This window comes from Symphalangus syndactylus, chromosome 13 (genome assembly GCF_028878055.3).
Source record: "Symphalangus syndactylus isolate Jambi chromosome 13, NHGRI_mSymSyn1-v2.1_pri, whole genome shotgun sequence".
Taxonomy (NCBI): Eukaryota; Metazoa; Chordata; class Mammalia; order Primates; family Hylobatidae; genus Symphalangus; species Symphalangus syndactylus.
This window is the reverse complement of record NC_072435.2, coordinates 88,436,664-88,463,177: the sequence shown is the minus strand read 5'-3', so window position 1 is coordinate 88,463,177 and position 26,514 is coordinate 88,436,664. Positions and strand designations below refer to the sequence as shown.

General features: G+C 38.9%; 1 protein-coding gene across 1 annotated transcript in view; it reads left to right on the top strand.

Moving 5' to 3' along the window:
- The first annotated feature begins 2,263 nt into the window (after positions 1–2,263).
- The window catches only part of LOC129460041 (uncharacterized), a 56,055-nt gene continuing 31,804 nt past the window's right edge, over positions 2,264–26,514 (top strand). Inside the window, exons 1-2 of the mRNA XM_063614283.1 lie at positions 2,264–2,727; positions 8,063–8,262. Of these exons, the coding sequence (XP_063470353.1) occupies positions 8,105–8,262 (158 nt within the window). The 5' untranslated portion in view covers positions 2,264–2,727; positions 8,063–8,104. The remainder of the gene's footprint in view (positions 2,728–8,062; positions 8,263–26,514) is intronic.

Sequence of the window (26,514 nt, the reverse complement as noted above, 5' to 3'; positions counted from 1 at the left end):
GGACTGAACAAAACATCACCACTTTGGATTTACTTAAGAGTAACAATGTCTAAGGAGTGTGTAGAAGTACACATTTGAGGTTATGTGACTTCCAGGGGAAGAATTAGGGACAGTAGGTAGAAGTTATAGAGAAGTAGTTTTAGTGGTATTTCTGTTTCTATTTCTCTTCACAACTCTGGGATTTCAGAAGAATTAGCTATTAAAACTATTTAAAACTGGGCTTTCTTACAGCCAGTTTCAGCATGATGTTACATACAAAAGATATTCAAAGCAATATTGAATTTGTGAATTAGAAAGGGACATAACCACAAATATACCAGAAATTAAAACAGGTAAGAAGAGACAATCAGGTATGACTTTATGTCAATTAATTTGGAAGACATACAAAATGGTTAACTTCCAGAAAACAATAATCAATATAAACTTAAGAAGAAATAACCTAAATTATATGATCTTGAAAGATATTACATCAATGATTATAGCTACCTATATTATGAAACAACATACAAATAATTTTTCTTTAAGACAGTCTCGGCTAACTGCAATTTCTGCCTCCTGGGTTCAAGCAATTCTCCTGGTTCAGCCTCCCAAGTAGCTGGTGTTACAGGAACCCACCACCATGCCTGGTTAATTTTTGTATTTTTAGTAGAGGTGGGGTTTCGCCATGTCGGCCAGGCTGGTCTCGAACTCCTGACCTCAAGTGACCCTCCAGCTTCAGCCTCCCAAAGTGCTGGGATTACAGGTGTGAGCCACGATGCCTGGCCACAAATAATTTTTTACAGGTGAGTTTTACCAGATTTTCAAGGAATATATAATCCCAATCTTATATAAACTATTCCAGAGACTATAACAAGATTACAAAAAGAAGGAGTATCCCAAAGCTCATTTTATTAGACTGACGTATACTTGATTGACTCCAAAATAAGACAAGGACAGTAAAGAAAATTGTAGGCCAGGCGTGGTGGCTCACGCCTGTAATTCCGGCACGTTGGGAGGCTGAGGCAGGTGGATCACCTGAGGTTGGGAGTTTGAGACCAGCCTGACCAACATGGAGAAACCCTGTCTCTACTAAAAATACAAAATTAGCTGGGCATGGTGGCACATGCCTGTAATCCCAGCTACTTGGGAGGCTTAGGCAGGAGAATTGCTTGAACCCAGGAGGTGGAGGTTGCGGTGAGCCAATATTGCACTATTGCACTCCAGCCCGGACAACAAGAGTGAAACTCCATCTCAAAAATAAATAAATAAATAAATAAATAAATGAAAATTGTAAGCCAACCTCACTTCTAAATATAAAGTTATAAATTCTAATAAAATTTAGCAAAATTGGTAACTTTAAAAACAAAAACACACTATATTTTGTTTAGAAACAAAAATGTGCTATGCTATATAGCATATAATAACAGTATAACCAGGTTGAGTTCCCAGGACAGCAAGGATGGTTTAATGTTAGAAAAATCTATTAATATAATTTACCACATTAACAAATTGCAAGAGAAAAAGCACATGATTACTTCAATAGAGGCAGAAAAATTATTTGTTAAAATTTAACACTCTTTCATATTAAAAAAATTAAGAAATACAAAAAGAAGCAGATTTTCTTCACAGAGTAAAATATGTCTATCAGAAACTTGTAGTAAACATCATATTTAATGGTAAATCTTTAGAATTATTTCCTTTAATATGAGGAACAAGACAAGATGCCTACAATTACTATTTCTAGCCAATCATTATTTGGGGTTCTGGTTGAACAGTAAGGCAGGAAAAGGAAGACATACTAATTGTAAAAACAAAACAAAACAATTGCTATTTACAGAAATTGCACTCATAGAGTCTAAGAGAAAATATAGGCAAGCAATTGGAACTAACATAAAAAATCAACAAGTTACTAAGCACAATATTAGTATAAAGATAATTTACACTCCATCAACATCAATAAATAATTTGTAAAATATTAAATATTATAAAAAGTTAGTTATTTCTTAATTAATGAATTCAAAACAATCCCAACTCAAAATCCCAACTAGTTGGTTTTTTTTTTTTTTTTTTTTTTGATACTTGACAAGGTGATTTAAAAAGCCATGTGGAAGAGCAAAGGACCAAGAAGTGTGTAGAAGACCAAGATAGGAAGGCTCACTTTAACCTATCAAATATGTCAGTCAGGGTTCAATCAAGGAACTAGAGCCACAAAGAGTGTTATGACATGGGATTTATTCTAGAACGCAGACCTTATCCAATTGTGGGAGGAGCTGGGAGATGAAGATCTGGAAGGAGAAGCTGGGAGCTCAGAGAAGAGTCTAAACCATCTTCTGAAAGCACTGGCATAAGTGGACAAGTCAGAGTTTACAGAAAAAAATCTAAGAAGCCAAGTACACATCCAGCTACTGAGTTTGTCCTGCAGAGGGAATTCATGGAGATGTCTGTGTGAAGCTGTTGCCTTTGTGAAGCCACCTTCTCTGTGGCTCTTAGCCAAGTATCTGGTAGGAGGTCTTGGGCTGCAGGACCAGAATTTGGGAAGAACAGCAGGATGCAAAGCAGAGGAGAACAAGGGAAAGTTGGAATCTGTTAGGTACTTCTGTGTCTGTCACCCCATCTAACTTTGAAGAGCTTCACAGAGTAAAGGACTGCCCTTCACTTCCACATCCCAAAGTCTCACACAAGGTCTTCTCTTGGCCAACTTGGACCTGGAACCAGACAGGACAGGGAATTCCTAGCTCAACCAAAGTGGTAATGAAATAACCTAGCATGTCAAGATGAATGTTAAAGCTATTGTAATTAAGACAGTGAAAGCCTGGGCAACACAGGGAGACCCTGTCTCTACCAAAAAACAAAATAATAATTAGCAGGTGCGGTGGCATGCACCAGTGGTCCCATTTACTCGGGAAGCTGAGGCAGGAGGATCACTCAAGGCCAGGAGTTCCAGACCAGCCTGGGCAACATAGTGAGATCCCATCTCTACAAAAATTAAAAAATTAGCTGGGCATGGTGAAGTGTACCTGTAGTCCCAGCTACACAGGAGGCCGAGGCAGAAGGATTGCCTGAGGCCAAGAGTTTGAGGTTGTAGTGAGCTATGATCAAGCCACTGCAGTCCAGCCTGGTCAATAGAATGAGACCCTGTCTCAAAACAAACAAACAAACAAACAAACAAAAAAGGAAAGAAATAAAAAAAAAGTTTGTTGTAGGCCCAAAAAAAAAGTCAAAAAACCCCAAAAATAGAGTAATAGAATAGAAAGCCTAAAACCAGACCTATTCATATATAGAAATAACATGACCAAAATGACATTACAATTCATTAATGATATCACAATATTTGGTTTCTCATATGGAGAAGTGATTGAAAAAACTCCTTACCTCACACTAGTCACAAAATTAAATTTGACATGTATTAAATCATAAAATCCTAAATGTGAAGAACAAACTTTAAAAACTTTTACAAATAAAACATAGGAGAATATTTGTATGACTGCACCAAAGAGAAGGATTGATTAAACAAGAGAAAAAAGAGTACAAAGAACAATATATTGACTAGATTCCAATTTAAAACTTCTTAACAAAAAATGTCATAAAAATGAAAAAGACAAGCCACAGACTAAAAGAAGATCTTTCCAACATATAACCACAAATGAATGATTATTGTTCAGAATAGTTAAAGGATACCTACAAGTCAAAATGATAAGTCCTAGGGTAAGGAAAGGAATAGAAAATTCACAGGAGACAAGATTTGCATGGCCAATTCAAAATGTTAAAACAAGGCTCACACTTATTGAGCACTCACCGTGTATTATTCTAAAGGCTTTACTGGGTATTAACTATATATATATTATTCCAAATGCTTTGCATGTGTTAACATGCATGTTCCTGGCAATGAGTGCATGAGGTAGGTATTATGACCTCTTTCTTCTTCCAGAGAGGGAAAGTAGGGCTGAAATCATACAACTAGTAAACAGTAAAGCCAGCATTTGAATACCAGTGGTTTGGCTCTAAAATCTGAGGTCTTAACTACCTTCTATTTTATCAACTTGTTAAATTTAAACATTTGACAATACTCACTGTTGTTAAGGATGTGGCAGAATGAGGACAAGAGAACCCCGTTTGTTGGGGTGTAAATTGATATAACCACCTGGTTGGAGAGCTAATTTGCCTTTACAAATTGAGGCTGTTAGGTCCACAGCCTAAAGTCATACCCATATAAACAAGGAAAATGTACAAGAATGTTTATTGCTGCAGTGTTCGTAATGGTGCAAAAATACAGCGTAAAATATACTATGGAGTAGTAATATGAAATAATCTAAGTAAAACCCTATAACATAATGTTGATTTAAAAAAGCAAGTTGGAAATGGATATATACAGACTGTGATGTCACTCATAAAATGTAAAAGTATGCAAAACATGACATGGTTTATATACGTTGTAAATTTATAAAACATGAAAAAATAAATTTAAAATTCGGGAAAATGGTTGCCATTATGAAGGGGAATGAAAGAATGAGATGAGGGATTTTGCAGGAAGGATCAATTGTATCTGTAATACCATATTTCTTTGAAAAATGAGTAAATAGGGCAAGATATTAAAACACAGCACAACTAGGTGGTGAATATATTCTATTCTTCTTTGTATTTTTAACTTTAATGGCCAGACCCACATTTGTTATCTCACTTGTCATTCTTCCCCTCTTTCATATTGCTGCCTCATGGGGCCTTCTACCTTTCATTGAACAAGCTGTGCTTCCTCACACCACACTTTCCCTCACTTGGGAATGTCTTCTGCTTAGGAAAACCCTGTTCACCTTTCATGGCTTAGAATACTTCATTTAAAAAAGCACCTGAAAATACACCCATGTTCATAGCAGCATTGTTCACAATAGCTAAAGGGTCAAAGCAATCCAAGTGTCCATCAACTAATAAATGAATAAATGAAATGTGGTATATCCATATAATGGAATATTATTCAGCTGTAAAAAGGAAGGAAATTCTGACACATGCTACAACATAGATGAAACTTGAAGACATTATGCTAAGTGAAATAAGCCAGTCACAAAAGCACAAATACTGTATGAGTCCAGTTATGTGAAGTACCTAGAGTAGTCAAATTCATAGAAGCAGAAACTAGAATGGTAATTGCCAGGGGCTGGGAGAAGTAGGTGATATAGTTTGGCTGTGTCCCTACCCAAATCTCATCTTGAATTGTAGCCCCCATAATCCCCATATATTGTGGAAGGGACCCAGCGGGAGGTAACTGAATCACGGGGGTGAGTTTTTCCCATGCTGTTCTCATGATAGTGAATAAGCTTCATGAGATCTGATGCTTTTATAAAAGGCAATTCTCCTACACATGCTCTCTTGCCTGCCGCCATGTAAGACATGCCTTTGCTCCTCCTTCACCTTCCGCCATGATTTTGAGGCCTCCTCAGCCATGTGGAACTGTGAGTCCATTAAACCTCTTTTTCTTTACGAATTACCCAGTCTCAGGTATTTCTTCATAGCAGTATGAAAATGAACTAATATAGTAGGGAATGGGGAGTTATTAATGAGGACAGAGTTTCAGTTTGTGGAGATGAAAAAGTTCTGGTGATGAATGATGGTGCCAGCTGTACAACATTGTGAACATACTTAATGCCACTCAACTGTACACTAAAAAATTGGCTAAAATGATGAATTTTACATTACATATACATTTTACCATATTAAAATGAGAAAGCAAACAAAAGCAAGCTGAAAGGCAACTTACAGTATTATTATAAGTCTCTCAAAGAGGAGGCAGAGGGAGACTGCCTCCCAGGTAGACGCCATCCAGCTTCAGCCCCTGTGGGCTCCTCTGTCTCCTCTCACTTTGCAGATGGATGTGTTATGTTTTTCCAGTGGTATCTTTGCTTCTTCCTGTAAGGCAAACTCAAATTGCCACTTCTCCACTTCTGTTCCCTACCCATCACCCCAGTGATGACAGTAAACACTGGGGTGCTTTCTCTCCTGTATTAGTCTGTTCTTACATTGCTATAATAAATACTCAAGACTCGGTAGTTTATAAAGGAAAAGAGATTTAATGGACTCACAGTTCCACATGGCCAGGGAAGCTTCACAATCATGGTGAAGTTGAAGGAGGAGCAAAGGCACGTCTTACATGGCAGCAGGCAAGAGAGCATGTGCAGGGGAACTGTCTTTTACAAAATCATCAGATCTCATGAAACTTATTCACTATCACAAGAAGAGCATGGGAAAAAACTGCTCCCATGATTTAATTACCTCCCCCTGGGTCCCTCCCAAGACAGGTGGGGATAATGGGAACTACAATTCAAGATGAGATTTGGATGGGGACACAGCCAAACCATATCATCTCCCCTTCCGACTAGACCCAGTGCTCTGAGCCCCTTGCCTTTCAGAGTGTGTTTCTACCTTCTCCATTGATTTCCCTCCCCTGCCCAGACTTTGAGTATCTGTTTTCAGAGTTGTAACCTCACCTCATGTTCTGATTGCTTCCTAGACCTGGCAATTTGGTTTTGGCTTCTTGACTCCATTGTGAGTTGTAACCAGGATTCACCCAGTGTCTCTGCCTTGTAGGAAGGGCCAAGCCCTTTGCTGACTGGAACTATGTGACTCCATTTTATGGTTTATCAAATGTGGACTTGCTTGTTATTATGAAATCACTTTAAAGCCTTTAGGGTGATTTATTTAAATGCATATATATATATATATATGTGTGTGTGTGTGTGTGTGTTTGTGTATATATATATATATATATATATATATATATATATATATATATATATCTCCATTTGCTTGTGGATGCATAGAAAATGCCAGAAACTGATAACAGAGGTTTCTAGAGGGAGGGCAGTCCTTGGTTCAGTGCTGGGGCTGAGTGAGAGCAGAAGAAAAATTCCCTGTGAACTTCCCACCTTTTCTTCACCTTGAATTGTTTATAATAAGCATATGTCATTTTTATAATAAAAGTAAATATTCACAGTGAAACACTGTGTTCTAACTGGTATAATAAGCTCTTAGTATTTGATCCTGAGAGCCCCTCTTTCAGAGGCACCATCAGTCAAATACGCTGCTAGGGCTAATGTCAGCTTCTAGGGGAAATCATCACTGGGAGGTGCAATTTCAGATCTAGCTGGAGAGAGGCAAGGGTGTGGCTGCAAACCCCTTTTCTAATCTGAACAGGGTATTTGTAAGGTAGTCACCATGTGGCTGTGGAGATGAGTGATGGGGCTGCCATTCTGGTCCAGCCACTGCTTCTTCCTCTAAAAGCAATTTAGAAGAAAGCCAAGAGGAACAGAGCCTACCCCTTTAATTAGCCTGCGGAGCCAGGCAAGGTAAATATTTGTGACTGAAACAGCGTGGATCCATGGAAGCTGGGATTTTAGCCTAGAAGCCTTGTGCTGCCAAGTTGCCATGAGACCAGAAAGCTGGAGCTATGTTTTGCCTCAGAAAGTGCTTCTGAGTTGAAGAGAAGTGGGAAGGAAATCAGCAGTAGAATTAAGGTCTGTGTGTTAGATGAGCATAATAAAGGTTTATCTACACCTTAGGTTAAAGGCACACATTTTACCTATTTTTATTTTGTCTTTATATTGATTTCTTATATTAAAAAGAAAATTCAGGCTGGGTGTGGTGTCTCATGCATATAATCCTAGTACTTTGGGAGGCCGAGGCGGGAGGGTCGCTTGAGCCCAGAAGTTTGAGACCAGCCTAGGCAACAAAACAAGACCCTGTCTCCATAAAAAATTAGCCAGGCATGGTAATGTGCACCTGTAGTCCCAGCTGCTTGGGAAGCTGAAGTGGGAGGATCACTTGAGTCCAGGAGTTGGAGGCTGGGGGGAACTATGATGGTGCTCCTGCACTGCAGCCTGGGTGACAGAGCAAGATCCTGTCTCTAAAATATTAAAAATAAGAATTTTAAAAAGTAAGAAAAACAAAAAAATAAAAAATTTAGTGTCCTGAATGTTGACTTATTGAACTTCCTGCATCTACTAGCTAATTCCCTGGTTTCCAGGGATCCTGAATAAAAATCAGATCATTTCACTGCTCTGTTTATAACTTTTCAATGCCTTTTCATTTCTCTTAGGATAAAATCCTGACTCCTGTAGTGCGTGTGTAGGGTGACTGTATGACTGACACTCAAACTGGGATGGCTGTTAATACGTATGTAAGGAAAACAGATGCAAGGAGGACTCTCCCAGGCAAACCAAGACGTATCCATGAGACCCTGCTAGATCTGGCTGCGGCCCCAACTGTCCCTGTCCTCATCTGCCCACTTTGCTCCAGGTATGACTCCCTTTCTTGTTGTTTAATGACATTAGTCTGGAGTCTTCACTGTCCTCTCAGTCATGCTCCTGTCTGCCTTATTTATCTTTGGGGTCTCAGATGTCCACTCCTCAGAGATGCTTTCCATGACCACCCATTCTAGAATGGTCTCCCCAGTTGCTGTGTATTTTATCTCTGCACATTTCCATCATCACGCCTGATATAATCTGTGAAGATATTGTTTATGCATTTGTTTATGATCTGTATTAGCTACCAGGCTGAGGCCAGGGACTTGTTTGTCTTGCTCACTAGCCTGGCACATGGTAGGGACCCAGTAAATACATGGCAAATGAATGAATGATCAAGTGAAGATCTTTAAGTTGGACTGAATGACCCAGAGATGCCCACTGCCTTGATTCTCATCATGTGAATTAGGTCCATCTTCAGTAGAAGAGAATGAATACAAACAGAGAAAAGCAGAAGGAATAGAATGAGAGAGAGAGCATGCTGGACAAATCCTGGTTATAGGCATTATGGGTATATACTTTATCCTTCATTTGTTCCTTAATGGGGTGAGCCATTTAAATAAATTATAAATAAACTTGTCCTCCCCTTCCTTAGCCTTAACTAGAATTGGGATTGGGGTTCCATATTTACAACCAATGACTTCTAGTAAAACACAATTAGCCCCTTTCCTTTGGAATATATATTCCTCTCCCCCACCCCCTTTTTTTCTCGTCCAGGCTGGAGTGCAATGGCACGATCTCGGCTCACTGCAACCTCTGCCTCCTGGGTTCAAGCGATTCTCCTGCCTCAATCTCCCGAGTAGCTGGGATTACAGGCTCGTGCCATCACGCCCCGCTAATTTTTTGTATTTTTAGTACAGACGAGGTTTAACCATGTTGGCCAGTCTGGTCATATATTCCCATTTTTAAAGGACAACATTGTGGCCGAATATATTAGTTGTGCCCCATTATCAATTTTATCTTCTTCCTTGGTAAATTAAGGGAGAATAGATTAGTTTCGTATTTCTGCTGTAACAAATTGTCGTATAATTACGGGATTAACACAATATACATTTATTTCCTACTTTTATAGAAGTCAGAAGTCTAAAATGAGTTGAAAGGGCTGTTCCTTCTGGGGGCTCAAGAGAATAATCTGTTTCTTTGCCTTTTCCAGCTTTTAGAGGCTACATGCTTTTCTTGACTTGGAGCGCCCTCCTCACATTACTATCTCTGCTTCTGTAATCACATCTCCTTATCTGAATCTGATCCTCCTTTGTAAAGACTTTCGTGAATACATTATCCAGGATTCACATTGATAATCCAGGATAACCTCTCCATCAAAAGATATTTGACTTAATCACATCTGCAAAACTCCTTTTTCCATGAAAGATGACATATTTACAGGTTTCAGGGATTGGGACCTGGGCATCTTCAGCAGGTCATTATTCTGTTTATCACAAGGGGCATGGCCCTCCTAACCTGTTTCTTCTTCTCATGGCTGGGATGTGGCTATACCAGCTGGAGCTCAAGCAGCCATCTTGGGCCATTGTTTAGAAGTCACAGGCTGAAGATAGGGGAGTAGCAAGGTTGAACACTCTGAGATCCTAACAGTTTTGTGAGCTACTGTGCCAGTCCCAGACTATTGTTCTTCTGACTTCTTTGAGGTTCTTTTGGGTTTTCTAAAGCTGACTGATATAATTATACCCTTTACACTTTTTTTTTAATGTTCTCCCCTTTCCACTTGGTTTTATGTCCCAACTATTTCTCCATGCTCTTAAGTATTTAAGTGTTTTACAACAACTGTTTTGTTGTTGTTGTTTTTAAAGACAGAGTCTTGCTCTGTTGCCCAGGCTGAAGTTCAGTGGCACAATGAAGTTCAAGGCTCACTGTAGCCTTGAACTCCTGGGGTCAAGCAATCCTCCCACCTCAACCTCCCTAGTAGCTGGGACTGCAAGCACATGCCACCACATCTGGCTAATTTTTTTTTCTTCTTTTTAAATTGTGAAGACAAGGTCTCACTATTATGTTGCCTAGGCTGATTTCAAACTGCTGACCTTAAGCAATCCTTCCATCTCAGTATCCCAAAGTCCTGGGATTACAGGCATGAGTCGTCATGCCTGGCCCCACAAACTTGAGTTTTGATGACTGTACAATATTCCAAGTTTTGTTTAATGATTCCTCAACTATTTAACAATTAGGATTATTATTTTTATTTTATTTTGAGATGGAGTCTCGCTCTGCAACCCAGACTGGAGTGCAGTGGCATGATCTCGACTCACTGCAACCTCTGCCTCCCACTTCAAGTGATTCTCCTGCCTCAGCCTCCCAAGTAGCTGGGGTTACAGGCATGTGCCACCACACCTGGCTAATTTTTGTATTTTTAGTAGAGACAGGATTTCACCTTGTTGGCCAGGCTGGTCTTGAACCCCTGACCTCAAGTGATCCACCCACCTTGGCCTTCCAAAGTGCTGGGATTACAGGTGTGAGCCACTGTGCCTGGCCAACAATTAGATTATTTTTAAAAATCATTTTGAATAAAAAGTTCTAGTGTTTTAATAGAAGGATTATAAGAGGAAATCCATGGTTTAATGTGCATCTCACATTATAGCATGTGCTTATATTAGACCAATACAAATTTAAGTCAGGGCCAGGTGCGGTGGCTTACAACTGTAATCCTAGCACTTTGTGAGGATCCTCCCTGAGGCAGGAGGATCGCTTGAGCCCAGGAGTTTGAGACCAGTTTGGGTAACATAGGGAGACCCCCATCTCTACAAAAAAATTTTTTTAAATTAGCCAAGCTTGGTGGCATCCTTCTGTGGTTCCAGCCACTTGGGAGGCTGAGGCAGAATAACTGATTGAGCCTGGGGGTTTGAAGCTGCAGTGAGCGAGTTCCCATCTCAAAACAAAGACGAAAACAAAAATTAAAAAAAATGACTAAGTCGGGTGGGAGCAAATCACCCTGGTTAAAGAACAGCCTCTGTAAGAAAACCTTCAGTTTCACCTGCTCTGAATTTGAAAACCTAAATCCAGTAAAGTGACAGGAACATCACATATGTAATACTTTTTAAGCTACCATGGTGACAGTAACATAGCCCAGGGAACTTTAAAAAATAACAGCTTTTCATACTTGAGTAAAACTTGGTTTTATTAAATATTTTTAGTTGAATTTTCCTGCAAAGAAGGTTGCAGGGAAAAAAATTGAGTCATTTGTACTGACACTGCCCCGTGGGGCAATAGCAAATGATATTCTCTCAACATCCCACACAAATAGCACATTAGGCAATCTTTAGTGCTCTATATTATTTCCCTGAATAACAGCCATAAAAGAAGCTAAAAGAAATGCAAATATAGGTCAATGATAAGAACTCTTTTGTAATATGCAGTCTCAGGGGTGTGGGTAATTATAGTGAAGATATAAAGTCTACAATGCATCCTGCTGCAGAATGGCTATCACTTGCACGTGAAATTTAAGATGTTATTTATTACCTGTTCATTTAGCTCACCACTCCCATTTTTTTTTTTTTTACCCTGTATCTTTCTTCACTGTACTCCTTATAGCTTAATATTACATATTTATTTGTTTACTTGTTTTTCCGGCTACCCGATTAAAATGTAGCAGGGATCCCGCCCGCCTTCTTCACTGGAGTAGCCTGTGTCCAGCACTGTTGCAGGCACAAAGTGGGTGTCAAATCGCAAACACCCGCTGCAATGTGGGTGGGGATTTTGGAGATGAACTAAAGGGATGTGGAGGGACTGAGTCATGAAGGCAATGAAGGGGACTTGACTGGAACCTGAGGCAGTGGGGAGGTCACAGAAGGATATTAAACTGAAGTTGGAGGATGGTGACCGAAAAGATCAGACTTAGGATTTTACATAAATAACTCTGGGTTTGTTGTGGAGGAAGGGTTTGGGATGGCAAATAGCCTGGAGTTAGAGAGACCAGTGAGGAGGCTTTTGCAACATTCTAGGTAAGTGGAGTTAAGAGCCCAAGCTTGAAAGTTGGTAATAATGAGATGACAACAATAATTATCAGTACAGCAAAGTTTGCTATATAGAGAGCTAGTTATTACAATCCATTGTTTAGCCTACACTTCCCAGCCTCCTTGGCAGTTAGGTGTGGCCATGTGATTATGTTCTGGCCAATGGGATTTGAGCAGGAAGAATGACCTCTGTAGAATTCTCTGGTACATACCCCTTCACGTTCTTTCCCTTTTCTGGCCAATTGGAATGGAGAAACTATGTAGTGAAGATAACTGGGCATCTATCAACCTAAGTCCTTGTAAAACCATGTAGACAATGAGGAAGAAATAGCTATTATATAGTCAAGTCATTGGACAATTTTAGGTCTGTTTGTTATAGCAGCTATTGTTACCCTAATGAATTTTAGCACATGTATTTTTGCTAAGCATCATTCTTAATGCTTTATATATGATAACTCATTTAGTCTTCCCAACAGTTTATTTAGGATCATTTTATTGTTATTATCCTCAATTTATAGGTGAGGAAACGGAAACACAGAGGGGCTGTGTAACCTACTAACGGTTACACAGCTGGGAAACGATGGAGCCAGATTTCAGAGTTCTGACTCTAATATTTTAAGCAATATCTGATTGTGGAGCTGGATAGGAATTAATACTTTAAAAAAAGATACAGATGTTCCTTCCTTTCAATTAAACATTCTGAATTAAAATGAAACCTTAAAAAAGTTGAAATAGTCAAGCATAAACATTAATTAAAAAGCAAGTCATTTTTATAAGATAATAATATTTCAAGTAAAACGTAAATAAAACCACCTTAGGTGGGGTTTCCTGGAATCAGACCCTGTGCCTAAGATTCCTATGCAGGAGCTTTACAGGGAAGAATTCCTTGGAAGTAAGGGAAGCAGGACTGGGCAGAAGGAGAAAGTAAGCTATAATATAGCCAACACAGAGCCCATGGCACGGGATGAGTCCTCAAGCTGGGATCACCCTTCAGAGTTATCTGCCATCAAGGTAAGGGGTCTGGGCTTCTGTGCTCTGCCTCAACCAGTCACTGGATATGGGCTGCCAGTTTGGAGGGGATGTGACCTTGAGTAAGGCAGCTTCTTTGGAGAGAGAGTTAGCTTGAGTCAGCACTCCCCTGCCGCTGGAAGAATGAGCATCATGCTCTTGAAGGATCTGAGTGGCGCATCACAGTATCCACCACAGAAATCATGAACTACTCTATTTACAAATGTTCAGTTGCTCCAGATTATCCCATTGGGCTTCAGACTCATGTAGCCCACTATCTACTAATTGTGCCTAAAGCGTAAAATATATGCTGCAGGGGGATTGACTAGAAATAGGATTTCAGGCCGGGCATGGTGGCTCACACCTGTAATCCCAGCACTTTGGAAAGCCGAGGCGGGTGGATCACGAGGTCAGGAGTTCTAGACCAACCTGACCTAGATGGTGAAACCCCGTCTCTATTAAAAAATATAAATAAATTAGCCAGGCGTGGTGTTGGGCACCTGTAATCTCAGCTACTCGGGAGGCTGAGGCAGAGAATTGCTTGAACTCGGGAGGTGGAGGTTGCAGTGAGCCGAGATCATGCCACTGCACTCCAGTCTGGGCGACAGAGCAAAAAAAAAAAAAAAAAAAAAAGTATTTCAGAGCTGAGTTGAGTTGGGGTGAAAACCTTAAATGGTATGCCAGGGAGTTTGGGTCAGAGGGAAGCCTGGTGGTTTCATGGAGATGGATTAGCACAAGGATAGAGCACTGACAAGTATATCATTCAGGAGCTGTTATAACAGCTCATTGCAATGAGGAGCAGAGTCTGAATCAGTATCAATGGGATGGAGAAGAAGTGCTGAACTTGCAAAATGTTGTAAAGGTTGTATTCAATGGTTTTGATGGCTGAATGTGGAAGACGAGGTAATGTTTGAAGTAAAGCCCATAACTCTATATTGAAAGACTATGAAAGGTGATGCTTGAAGAAAGATCGTGGTCATGTTCGCTCTGTGGAAACATGTGGGGCCAGGCGTGGTGGCTCATGCCTGTAATCACAACACTTCGGGAGGCCGAGGTGGGCGGATCACTTGAGGTCAGGAGTTCGAGACTAGCCTGGCCAACATGGTGAAACCTCATCTCTACTAAAAATACAAAATATTGTGGGGCATGGTGGCACACGTCTGTAGTCCCGGCTACTCAGGAGGCTGATCACTTGAACCTGGGAGGCAGAGATTGCAGTGAGCCAAGATTGAGCTACTGCACTCCAACCTGGGCAACACAGTGAAACTTTGCCAAAAAAAAAAAAAAAAAAGAGAGAGAGAGAAATGTGGCATGAAGCCCTTGACTATCTTTTTTTTTTTTTTTTTTTTTTTTTGAGTTGGAGTCTCACTCTGTCACTCAGGCTGGAGTGCAGTGGTGCAATCTTGGCTCACTGCAACCTCCGCCTCCCAGGTTCAACTGCTTCAGCCTCCCAAGTAGCTGGGCCTACAGGCACCCACCACCACGCCAGTCTAATTTTTGTATCTTTAGTAGACACAGGGTTTCATCATGTTGGCCAGGCTGGTCTCGAACTCCCAGCTTTGAATGATCCACCCACCTCTGCCTTCCAAAAGTGCTGGGATTACAGGTGTGAGCCACTGTGGCTGGCCCCTTGACTATCTTTTTAATTGGCATAATAAAAATAAGTAGTTCTCCAATTGGCTCCTTCTTTTTTATTTTTTCTTTCTTTTGGAGAAACTTTCTGTTGCTTCCTCTGGTAACTTAAAATGAGTTGTGCTTTCCATCTATCATTGGTTTCTTCATCAGTCTGCTTTAACAAAAAGCTTCTTTCTGATATGCCTTTCTCTTTTCAGTTGCAAATCTAAGTGTACCAGAACAAAACATATACTTAAAATAACTAAACATAAAGTTTTAAAGCACGTGTATGGAATCCATTTTTTTCTTTATTTCTCAGCAGTTGTATTATGGTCCTTATTAGAAGTTCTAATAACGGTCCTAGATTGTAGGTGCATTGAGAGGTGACATGAAGTATGCTGGGTTTGGGGACAATGTCCGGTTGTTAGTGGCTGGTTGTTCACAGTTTTGTAGATAAACAAGATTGCTCATTAAGGCTGAGTCTGAATGACAATATTAAATCGCTTTGCACACCTGGTGAGTGTAGCTGTTATGTAGCTCTGGCCATTGTACTTTGCCCTTTGTGTTTTCTGGAATAAAAGTGATTTTTCTGACCTGATTTAAACAAGATTAAAATCTAGCTAGCCTTTTGCATGCTATATGTTTGCCAAGAAATTTGAAAAATTTCTAACAGTGTAGAAATTTATTTAAAAAATGGAAAAACAAAAAGTTAACCATTAAGTGGGATCAAATTTGTGTAGCAAACATTCATGTTGTGTTTACCTGGATTGAATCAATCATTCACTTAACAAACATTTATTATGTAACTTCTCTGTGCCAGGCACTCTTCTAAGTGTGCCAAGAATACAGAGGTAGGTGAGGGAGATGAAATCCTTCCTCTCGCAGAACTTACCTTTCAATGGTGGGAGACAGAAAATAAGAAATAATAAGAAAGCTTACAATGTTTGTAAGTAGTAGGAAGAAAATAAAAGTTGAGATTTAATTTGCTCTTCTAGCTCTTCTCTCTCATCTTAAGAGGCTTCCCTGGTGAGTAACTGGGTCTTTTATGGTCCTATGAGCAGGATAATGTGAACTCAAAACTATTATGTAGAGAGGCAAGTTGGCAGACTCTGGAAATTTATCTGGGTAGGGAGGATGGGATTTTAAAACTTTGAGTATGAATGGATACATATGATTTAAATTCCTACGTGGGACTGTCACCAGTCATTGTCCACAAATACACTGTTTAATATTAATAATTAACTAATAAAAAAAAAACTATGGTGGGCACTCTTTAAACCAACTTCTACTTAAGCGACTCATAGAGGGAATCAGCGTCCATTCCCTCTGTAAGGCTTGGGCTGGTGCTCAAAACACACTGAACAGAGCTGTCCACTCTGTCCTCACTGATCCCTTCCTTCTCTGAGGAGTTGAGTTTTGTGCTTTATGAGAATCAGAATTGTTTGTTCCCTGATATATTTGTGCTAGTTTTACTTGTTATTAAAATTATGCTATTTACCTTAATATTACTTTAATAACATGAGGGTGAAGAGAGAGAGAATTATTACAATGACATTTAAATGGAATGCTTTGGAAAGACTCACTAATGTTAAATTAGTTAACAATAAGAGATTAGGAAAAATAATAAACTCTACAGTATTTTGCTCATGAGTGTGTTTAAGTTCTCACCCACTACAAAGAAAGAAAAGTTGGAAATGAAAAATGAGATCTTATGGGTGTGGTTTAGGCAAAAAAAAGGTGGTATTGGACCCTCACCAGTGAATCTATAGTGAGGGAAAGAACCATGGTCTTCCACCAGTTTGGTAAATACATTTATATTTATTTAATTTAAAATATAATGTTTATGGGCCAGGTGTGGTGGCTCAGGCCTGTAATTCCAGCACTTTGGGAGGCCAAGGTGGGCAGATCACCTGAGGTCAGGAGTTCAAGACCATCCTGGCCAACATGGTGAAACTCCACCTCTACTAAAAAGTACAAAAAAAAATTAGCCGGGTGTGATGATGCATGCCTGTGATACCAGCTACTTGGGAGGCTGAGGCAGGAGAATCACTTGAACCCAGGAGATGGAAGTCGCAGTAAGCTGAGATCACACCACTGCACTCCTGCCTGGGAAACAGAGCGAGACTCCATCTTAAAAAGATTAAAAAAATAAGTAAAATACAATGTTTATGAAACCACCTTTGAAAAGATTACAACACTGAGAGAAGTCTAGCATGGCTGACTCCATCTTGCTTCTAGCCTTGCAGGCTGGCTGTCCTCATTCATTCCTAGGTGTAGGCCAAGCTAACCATGGGAGGAATTTAGTGTATCGTTTAACCTTGAAACAAGGATCATAATAGTACCTACCTAAAACTGATCCTCTCCTTGTTCAGGGGCTGAAACTGCCTTTGTAAGATGAATGAAAAGCCACAAGATTAGGATAATGGAAGGGGCCTGAATTCTGCTAAGGTATAGGCAGAATTTCTATCATCTCTTACTGCTAAGGAGTCGTGTGGCCAGAGGTCACAAGATTTATGACTTCCCCGGTTGCTCCTATAGATAACATCACTATTGTAGAAACTAAGATTGGTCTTTTGAGATGTCTTTCAGGCTTTTGCATTCTGGCAACCTACTAACCCCACCTGGACTTGTGACTTATGACTCAACCTGTCCTGTGGCCCCCACCCAGAGGCAGACTTAGCACATGAAGATTATTTTTTCACATTCCTCTGATTGCATCCCCATCCCGTCAAGAACACCCATTCTCTAGTCCCTGGCCCACCAAACTATCCTTGAAAAACCTTAGCCTCTGAGCCTTCGGGGAGACCAATTTGAGTGATAATGCCAGTCCTTCTGCTGGGCGGCCCTGCCTGCATTAATTAAACTCATTCTTTACTCCAATACCATGGTGTCAGTGAATTGATTTCTTCTGTGCATCAGGCGGAAAGAACCTGTAGAGTGATTACATTTACAACATAAATGTATCCCCTTTTTTTTCTTGACTGACATTACTGATTAGCTCATTAATGAGCAGTTCTGATTGTGTTGAGTAAGATTTTCACTGTTTCGTAAGGTATGTGCTAAGTGCAGCGGGTACTCATGATGCCTCCATTCAAGGAGCTCAGGAGTATTATCCTAATATGATTAGATAAAGAATTTATGTGCCTGCCAATAATTCTTTTACCTGATCCAAAATCTCCTTTCTCTCAAGTGCATAGTGGAAGCATAGAAAATATTTTCACTTTTCGGCAGCACCTTTCCTTTGAGAATATCAAAGCTCTTACAGGGACAAATTTCTAAATAAGCAATAATGCTCATATTGCCCTAGGGAGATGGATAGAGGTATTTATGATCCTCTTACCGAGGATGTGAGACCAGTGTTGAGTAGCTAACAAATACCTCCATGCTGACTCTCAGGAGAATTATGTTTCTGCTAATCTCCCTGCTGCATTGCATCCTGTTCCCTCTTCTGAAAAATTCCCGGTATTACTGAGAACTCTGTGAGTGTAAAAAGAGCACTTGTCTATGAGCCAGAACTCACAGGCTCAGACCCTGGCTGTGCTACTAACTGTGGCACTGTGGACACTGTTGTCAGCCCCTCTGTGTGTGCCTCAGTGCCTTTATCTGTAAAATGGGAATGTCAGTGCTCATGATACCAGAGACCAGACTGTGGGAAAGGAGTGTTTGTCAAAACAAATATGGACATGGTAGCTGCAGATAGGGAGAGCAGCAGTGGTCTGTAGGTTTCCTTCTGTTTCCCTTATTCCCATTTCAGAATTCCTGCTTTCTGTTAAGGTATTTTTGATCACGAGTTGATTTGTAGGTTCTGGTTTGCACATTCATTATTGAGACCAGAAATGAAAGTGTTGCCTCAAATTCTCTGATTCTAGTTTAGCCCACCTACCAAACTTTATTATTTTCCAATGATGGTCCTAGACTCACAATAAGAAATGCAAGGAAGGGGAACATCACACTCCGGGGACTGTTGTGGGTTGGGGGCGGTGGGGAGGGACAGCATTAGGAGATATACCTAATGCTAAATGACGAGTTAATGGGTGCAGCAAACCAACACGGCACATAGATACATATGTAACAAACCTGCACATTGTGCACATGTACCCTAAAACCTAAAGTATAATAATAAAAAAAATAAAAAAATAAAAAAAAAGAAATGCAAGGAAAAGGTTGGATTATAGTTGGGATAATGATCTGCTCTGCCCTGAACTGCAAGACCCCATTAAGTGGTATTTTCTAAATGTTTGGGTAACTCATTGTTATCTCTTCACTTATTCACGACGATACTGCTGATAATAGTAAAAGAAAAAAAGTAAAATGTACCAAATTTCCAACAATAGGGAATTGCTCAGGTAAATGATGTTATGATGGAAGGCTACTTATAAAAGATGTAGATGAATATTTATTGGCATAGAAAGATAATTGTTGTAATTAGATGAAATATAAACTTCAAAAGGGTAAACATAATTCCACCATTATTAAAAATATGCATTAGAATCAAACTATTTGGAGGAATGTACAGTGGATATCTCTGTATATTCTTTACTGTGATTACAACAGTTTGTGGCAGGATTACTAACATTTAAATCTTCCTTCCTTACACTTACCTGTATTTTCTAATTTTTTGTAGTGGACATATGTTGTTTTTGGCAAAAGAAAAAAACTGATTTAGGTTGTATAAAATCCTATTCCAAAAGCTGTTTGTAGGAATGAAGAAAAACATTTTGAAAATAAATAAGTGCCAACTCTAAAAAATTAATTAAGCAGGGAAATAATTTTACATGGCAAAAATGGTGAGAAGGAATACAAATAGAAATAAACATAAACAGCAAAAATGAATTTCATTCTTTTTTGAAAGGATAGAGTCATTTAATGACAAATGTTTGAAATAAACCAAGTATCAATGGCCAACCTGTTTCGTCTTAGCTGAATTCTACCTGAAAGCACTTCTAAAAGGGACTCAGAGCCTGGGAAGTAAGCCGGGTACTTTGAAATGTCCAAATTAAATATGATAAGTAGCAACCTAATCTAATTTTTTTCTTTTTTGACTTGCAAAAATATCGCTTTAAAATAAATCAGGTTCTTAGACAGAGGGCAAATATATTTATCTTTCTAACCATAATAAAAGCTGTCAGTTATCAAGTGCCTTTTATGCACCCATGTGTCAGATACTTATAATTCTTTCCTCAAATTCATTAAATTTAATTGTTGGTTTATTTAATCCTCACTGTTTTAGGAGAAAAGTATTATTGTGTTCATGTTATAGTTGCTGAAAACCAAAACTCATGCAAATTAAGTTTCTTTTCTAACTCTTAAGTAGTAGAACCACATGGCCTTTTTTAAAAATCACGTAACAAATATTTATTAAATCTACTTTGTATTAGCATTGTGTGTCGTGTGCTAAGAATAATACCAATGAAAAATACACTGTGGTCCCACCGCTTAAAGAAGCTTGTATTCTAGTTGAATGCCATGAAGCAAAACATTGTAAATGTGATGAATCTCACAAAATAGGAAACCCAGGATGTGAAGGGGCAGGTAATCTGGTTTGTGACATCTGTCCTGTGGTCAAGACATTTCAACTGAATTCTGAAGCATGAGTAGGAATTAACTAGGCAAAGAGTGGTCGTGGAAGATGATTTCTAGTAGAGGGAAGGGAATGTGCTGAGGCACTGAGATGACATTTTGCTATAGCAGTGTGCTACAACCAACTATCCACAACTCTAGTTTGAAACAATAAGCATTTATTCCTCCCACATGGGTCTGTGGGTCAGCTGCTACTGGTAGGGCTTGGCTGGACTCCAGGATTCAGGTCTCCCTTGTGTGTTACTCATCCTGTGTTGACCAATAGCTTCCGGGAACATGTTCCTTACATAGCACACGACAGGAGCACAAGAGCCCAAATGGAAACACCCAAGCACATTTAAGGCCTCTTAACATGTTTAGGAACACTTCATTGGCTAAAGGAGGCCATACAGCCCAGCCCAAAATCAATGGGATGGGGAAAATATTTTACCCATAGCGGATGGTATTTTGGAAGAATGTAGATGAATGGGGATACGTTATTTAATATAGGAAAGATGTGAAAAATTGTGAACGATGATTCAATCAACCACATCTAGGTTTTTCAAGGAATCCATTGCCAACATGGCTAAAGAATAGTGAGCCAGGGAGTGATAGTACTGGTGGATTTTATAACTGTCTGTCCTGGGGAACTTCTTTTTTTTTTTTTGAGACTGAGTCTCACTCTGTTGCCTAGGCTGGAGTGCAGTGGTAAGATCTTGGCTCACTGCAACCTCTGCCTCCCAGGTTCAAGTGATTCTCCTGCCTTGGCCTCCCAAGTAGTTGGGATTACAGGCGTGCACTACCACACCCAGCTAATTTTTGTATTTTTAATAGAGATGGGGTTTCACCATGTTGGTCAGGCTGGTCTCGAACTTCTGACCTCGTTATCCACCCGCCTCAGCCTCCCAAAAGTGCTGGGATTACAGGCATGAGCCACTGCACCCAGCCGGGAACTTCTTCTTATAGAGAATATTTTATATATATATAATTTATATATATTTTTATAAATTTATATATATAATTTATATTAATTATATATAAATTATATATATTATATATAATTAATATTTATATATAATTTATATATATGTATTTATATATAAATTATATATATGTATTTATATATATAAAATAAGCATTATACATATATAAGAAGCACAAAAATATGCTTACTTCAAAATATATATATATGTGCTTACTCAAAAAATATATATATATGCTAACTCCAAAAGCTAATAACTTATCCATCTTCTACTTGAACTTTATTCCCAAAGAGATGAACACACTGAAATAACATGATTAACCCACGAAGCTGATATAGTGTCCATTGACTTAAATGTTCCTCCTTAGTTATGTGCCAATCATTGGGTCTCTGTGTAACAGTAGCACATTTAGAAACTTTGCCTCAGAGGCAATGAAACCAGCTAAACCAGATTTGAACCCCTGAGCAAACAGCATTAAATGTGGTTGCTGCTCATTCTCCTGGAATGAAGGTCAGCTATTTCATACGCAGTGAATAAGCCAAACCAATCATAAAACGTGAGGAAACATCTCATTTGACAATTTTACCTCGTGAAATATGATCTTCTATTTGGTCAGATCATTTTTGACAGTGTTACAGGAATAGTTCAGTTTATTTTTACCCATTGCTCTACGGATACACTCATTTGCTTTGTAAGTCCTTAGGGCTAATGCCTGAATTAACAGGTGGGGGGACAGGAGTTGGCCAAATATAAACTTGTACAGTTCATGTGCTTAACAGGCACGGATTTTTTTTAACAAAAAGAAAATTCACTTAATACACACAGCCAGTGCATTATTAGCTATCATGGTATATTCTGCCACAGAAAACTATATTAGTTTCAATTGAGGTGATTTTTTTTTTCTCTTGCAGATAAGAGATTAAATAGAAATCACTGCCTCCGTGATGCCTCTGTTCTGGAGCCTTTTTTTTTCTTCATCTATTAAAAGCTCAATTTTTATAATCTTCAGGGTTTAAAATAGAATCTGTTCGTTTTTCTGACAATACTTATTTCCCATAAAAACAAGATTTTTTTGTTAGCTAGCTCACAGTAAATTTTATTGCATGTGCCATTTCAAAGGAAATCAGAGGTTCTAATAAATACAATGGATTTGGAACAGTTCCTTGCCCCTCATTTTTTTCACAGTTATGTAAGCCTCTTGCTTAGTTACATTATTGTATTTTATTACTCAGCTCACAAAGCTGCATTTAAGAAAGATTACAATTTTCTGGTTTCCTCTTCTGAGATACATTGATTCATCTTCTTTGAGTACAGCTTTATTTGTGTTTTCCTGCTGTTTAAGCCTGGGACCCTTTTACAAGTCAGCATACTTTGTACATTCCAAGTAACAGCACCATTAAGAGAAGATGATCCGTTACACATTCCCTAAGAGAAGATGCAAGAAATGGAAGGAAAAATACCTTGATTGTTAGAGACAGATGCACTCCCTAACTGCTTCCTGATGGTTACTTTTAAAGGAGCTATGGGAATCCACAGATGTGTGTCTGTTGAGGTGTCTGTCCTTCAGTGAGTTTAAGAGGCATTGATTTCTATGAGTGAATCATGGGGCTTGATTACAGAGAACTGGTAGACCAAGCTCAGGTTTAATTCATGAGTTCTGTTCACAGGTCTGTCTCTTCCCCTTGGGCTATTTTTGCACACCCAAGAAATTGATTTACTTAGTTTTATCTTCTTATAAAAATGAAGTAACAATATTATCTTTACAGCAGCTTTTAAATGTTTAAATATGCCCAACCAAATAACATTTTTAGTTGTATTGCAATGTTAGTAAAATTAATTTGATGAATATTTCTTACCCAATTTCCCTCCCTCCCGCAAAACTGACCTGTTTACCTAAACTGACCAAATTAACTGACTGTTTTGCCATGGTATAGACCCAAATTCTTAGAGAATTACAACCCTAATTGATATGGTCATATGGCTCTTACACCTTGAAAATGTTTAGATGTTTAGTATCAGCTGATACAGTTTTCTTTAAAAATGATAGGATGATATCAGATCATCTTTTTCAGGATGGAATGAGATTTAAATTAAAATTCAGTGTTACTGAATTGAATAATGCAGTTTCATATATTTTGTTTATATATAAATCAGCTTGTTATAGTGAGAGAACTTGAAGCTTTAAAGACCTGAATATGAATTTTGATCCTTTCTAGTTTTGTGATCCTCCAAAACCCAACCATATTGAGTGTTAATTATAAAATGAGCCAATACCTATTCTCCCTACTAATGGGTGTTTATGAAACACAAATGGTGTAATGGGTATGTAAGTTATTTGAAAGTTGTAAAGGGTCACACAATGGGATTTAAAAGAAAATTCAGACACAACCTGCTTTCGTTGTTACTGTTTAACAACAGTTAACTGTTAATTGTTTTGTATATTGCCGTTTCTGTGCTACTGTTACACAGAGACCCAACGCTTGACACATAACTAAGGAGGAATATTTAAGTCAATGGACACTATATCAGCTTTGTGGGTTAATCATGTTATTTCAATGTGTTCATCTCTTTGGGAATAAAGTTCAAGTAGAAGTTGGATAAGTTATTAGCTTTTGGAGTTAGCATATATATATATATATTTGAGTAAGCACATTTATATATTTTTTGAAGTAAGCATATTTTTGTGCTTCTTATATATATATAACGCTTACCCAGTTTCTGGGCAAGACAGGAAGATAAGAAAAAAGGAAAAGGAGAGAAAAAAAAATAAAAGGTTGTATCAGCATATTTAATCAATAGACTAAATAGAATAAGAGACTTCAGCAGAGATGATGAATACCTGATCACTTTTAAACAATTGTTATTTTTCTGTTTGTTTGTTTTGCTTTTTTTTTTTGTTTTGTTTTTTGAGACAGAGTTGCCTAGGCTGGAATGAAGTGGTGAGATCACAGCACACTGCAACCTTGAACTTTTGGGCTAAAGCAATCCTCCCACTTCAGCCTCCTGGATAGCTGGGACTACAGGTACCCACTACCATGCCTGGGTAATTTTTAATTTTTTTTTGTAGAAACAGGGTCTTACTATGTTGCCCAGGCTGGTCTCAAACTCCTGGCCTCAAGTGATCCTCCCACCTCAGCCTTCTAAAGTGCTGGGATTACAGGCATGAGCCACTGTGCCTGGCCTAAGAATTATTATTCTTTATCAAAACCATCTCGAAAATATTTTATAAAAAATAAGATACTATTCCTAAACTCTAAAGTATGTAGGAAATAACCTATCAAAGAACTTAACAAGAAAAATTTGAAACTCAATTGTTGGTTTGAAGAGATCTGAATAAATAGAAATATATACCACATCTTTGAAATATAAATATGTTAATTTCCCTCACAGTTAACCTATAAATTCAATGTAATTTCAGACAAAATTATTGCAAGTTTTTTTTTGAGGACTTCAACATACTTACTCTAAAATTCAGATGAAGGAATAAATGTTCATGATGCCTAAGTCATTTTGAAAAAGAAGAGCAAAGAGAAGGAACTCACCCTTCCAGACAAAATCAGTATGGAACAGGAACATAGTAAAATACATCTAGGGAAAGAGCAAACAGTGAGAGCCAGACCTGAGTCTACATAGGAACCTGCTTTGGGATAAACATGGCACCATCAATCAGTGGGGAATGGATGGATTGCCTAAAACCTACTACTTGGTAGTGGAGAAACAGCTCATTGGTTCACTATCCCAAGCATATGCCAAAGAGGAATTCAGTGCAAAAGTAAAATTATAAAGCTAAAATGAGATATTAGAGGTGTTAAAGAAGGTACTCAATACACAAACCATAAGTTGAAATTATTGTTATTGTTATCTTTTGAGATGGAGTCTCACTCTGTTGACCAGGCTGGAGTGCAGTGATGCCATCTCAGCTCACTGCAGCCTTTGCCTTCTGGGTTCAAGCCATTCTCTTGCCTCAGCCTCCCCAGTAGCTGGGATTACAGACTTGTGCCACAATGGCCAGCTAATTTTTGAATTTTTAGTAGAGAAAAGGTTTCACCTTGTTTTGGCTAGACTGGTCTCAAACTCCTCATCTTAAATGATCTGCCCACCTCGGCTTCCCAAAGTGTTGGGATTACAGGCATGAGCCACCATGCCTGGCCATAAGTTGGAAATTTGATAGAGTTGACTATATTTCAAAAATTAAAAATTCTGTAAAGGGTAGATACAATAAGCAAAGTTAACAAAAAGGTGACAGAGTGAGAAAAGATTTATAATATCTAAAACCTATAAAGAATTAATATCTAGAATACACCAAGAAGACTCAAGGGATTTTTTTTTTTTTGTAAAATGGGGATAATAATAATTGTAGAAAGTGACATGCTCAGCACAGAGCCTGCAGTACAGTTAATGCACATTGTTTGCTATTACTAGTTTATCTATTCTTATACTCTGTGACAAAACACATTTGGTATGAAGCCATTATGTATGGACCCCAAATTTCTGGTTTCTGCATGGTCTTATGTTGCCAGCTTATGGAGTTACAGAGAAATGTACATATGAATATCCAGTCAGTCTCAATATCCACAAACCCTGTTGACAAATGTCCCTAGATACTCCAGTGGTTAAAAGTGAGGAGAGTAACAGTGGCCATTCCTGTGACACAGAGGTGAAGGAAACACTGTGTGTCTCACTGTAGCTGTAAAACCAACTACCGATGACACCTGCCAGGTGACGTAGGGAGAAGAATATGTTTTGTGGCTTGAGGTGTGAATCTTGTGACTGTCATATTCCATCCTGCCTGAGGCTGTGCCCCAAGGGGGCTGTGCCCAGAGATGGAGAGGCTGGGCGAAGCTGCTTCCCAGGCCTTAGATCTTTGTCCAGGTGTTGTGCATGGCTGTGGTAGGTGGGAGGGCTGAGCGGGCCAGTCACTTTGTGCTGGATTTACTGGGGACTCACTCCCATACCCAAGGGCAGATTGGCTATAGAGAGGTGGCTTTGGTCACTGCCAACCAAACCTGCTCTCTGAAAGCAGAGCTTTGTCTTTTTCTGCTTTATGACCTCAGCTTTGGAGAAGGCTTTGGCTCCCCAAGTGTGGCCCAAAAACTTGGATGATGATGCACAGGGTAGAAGGCA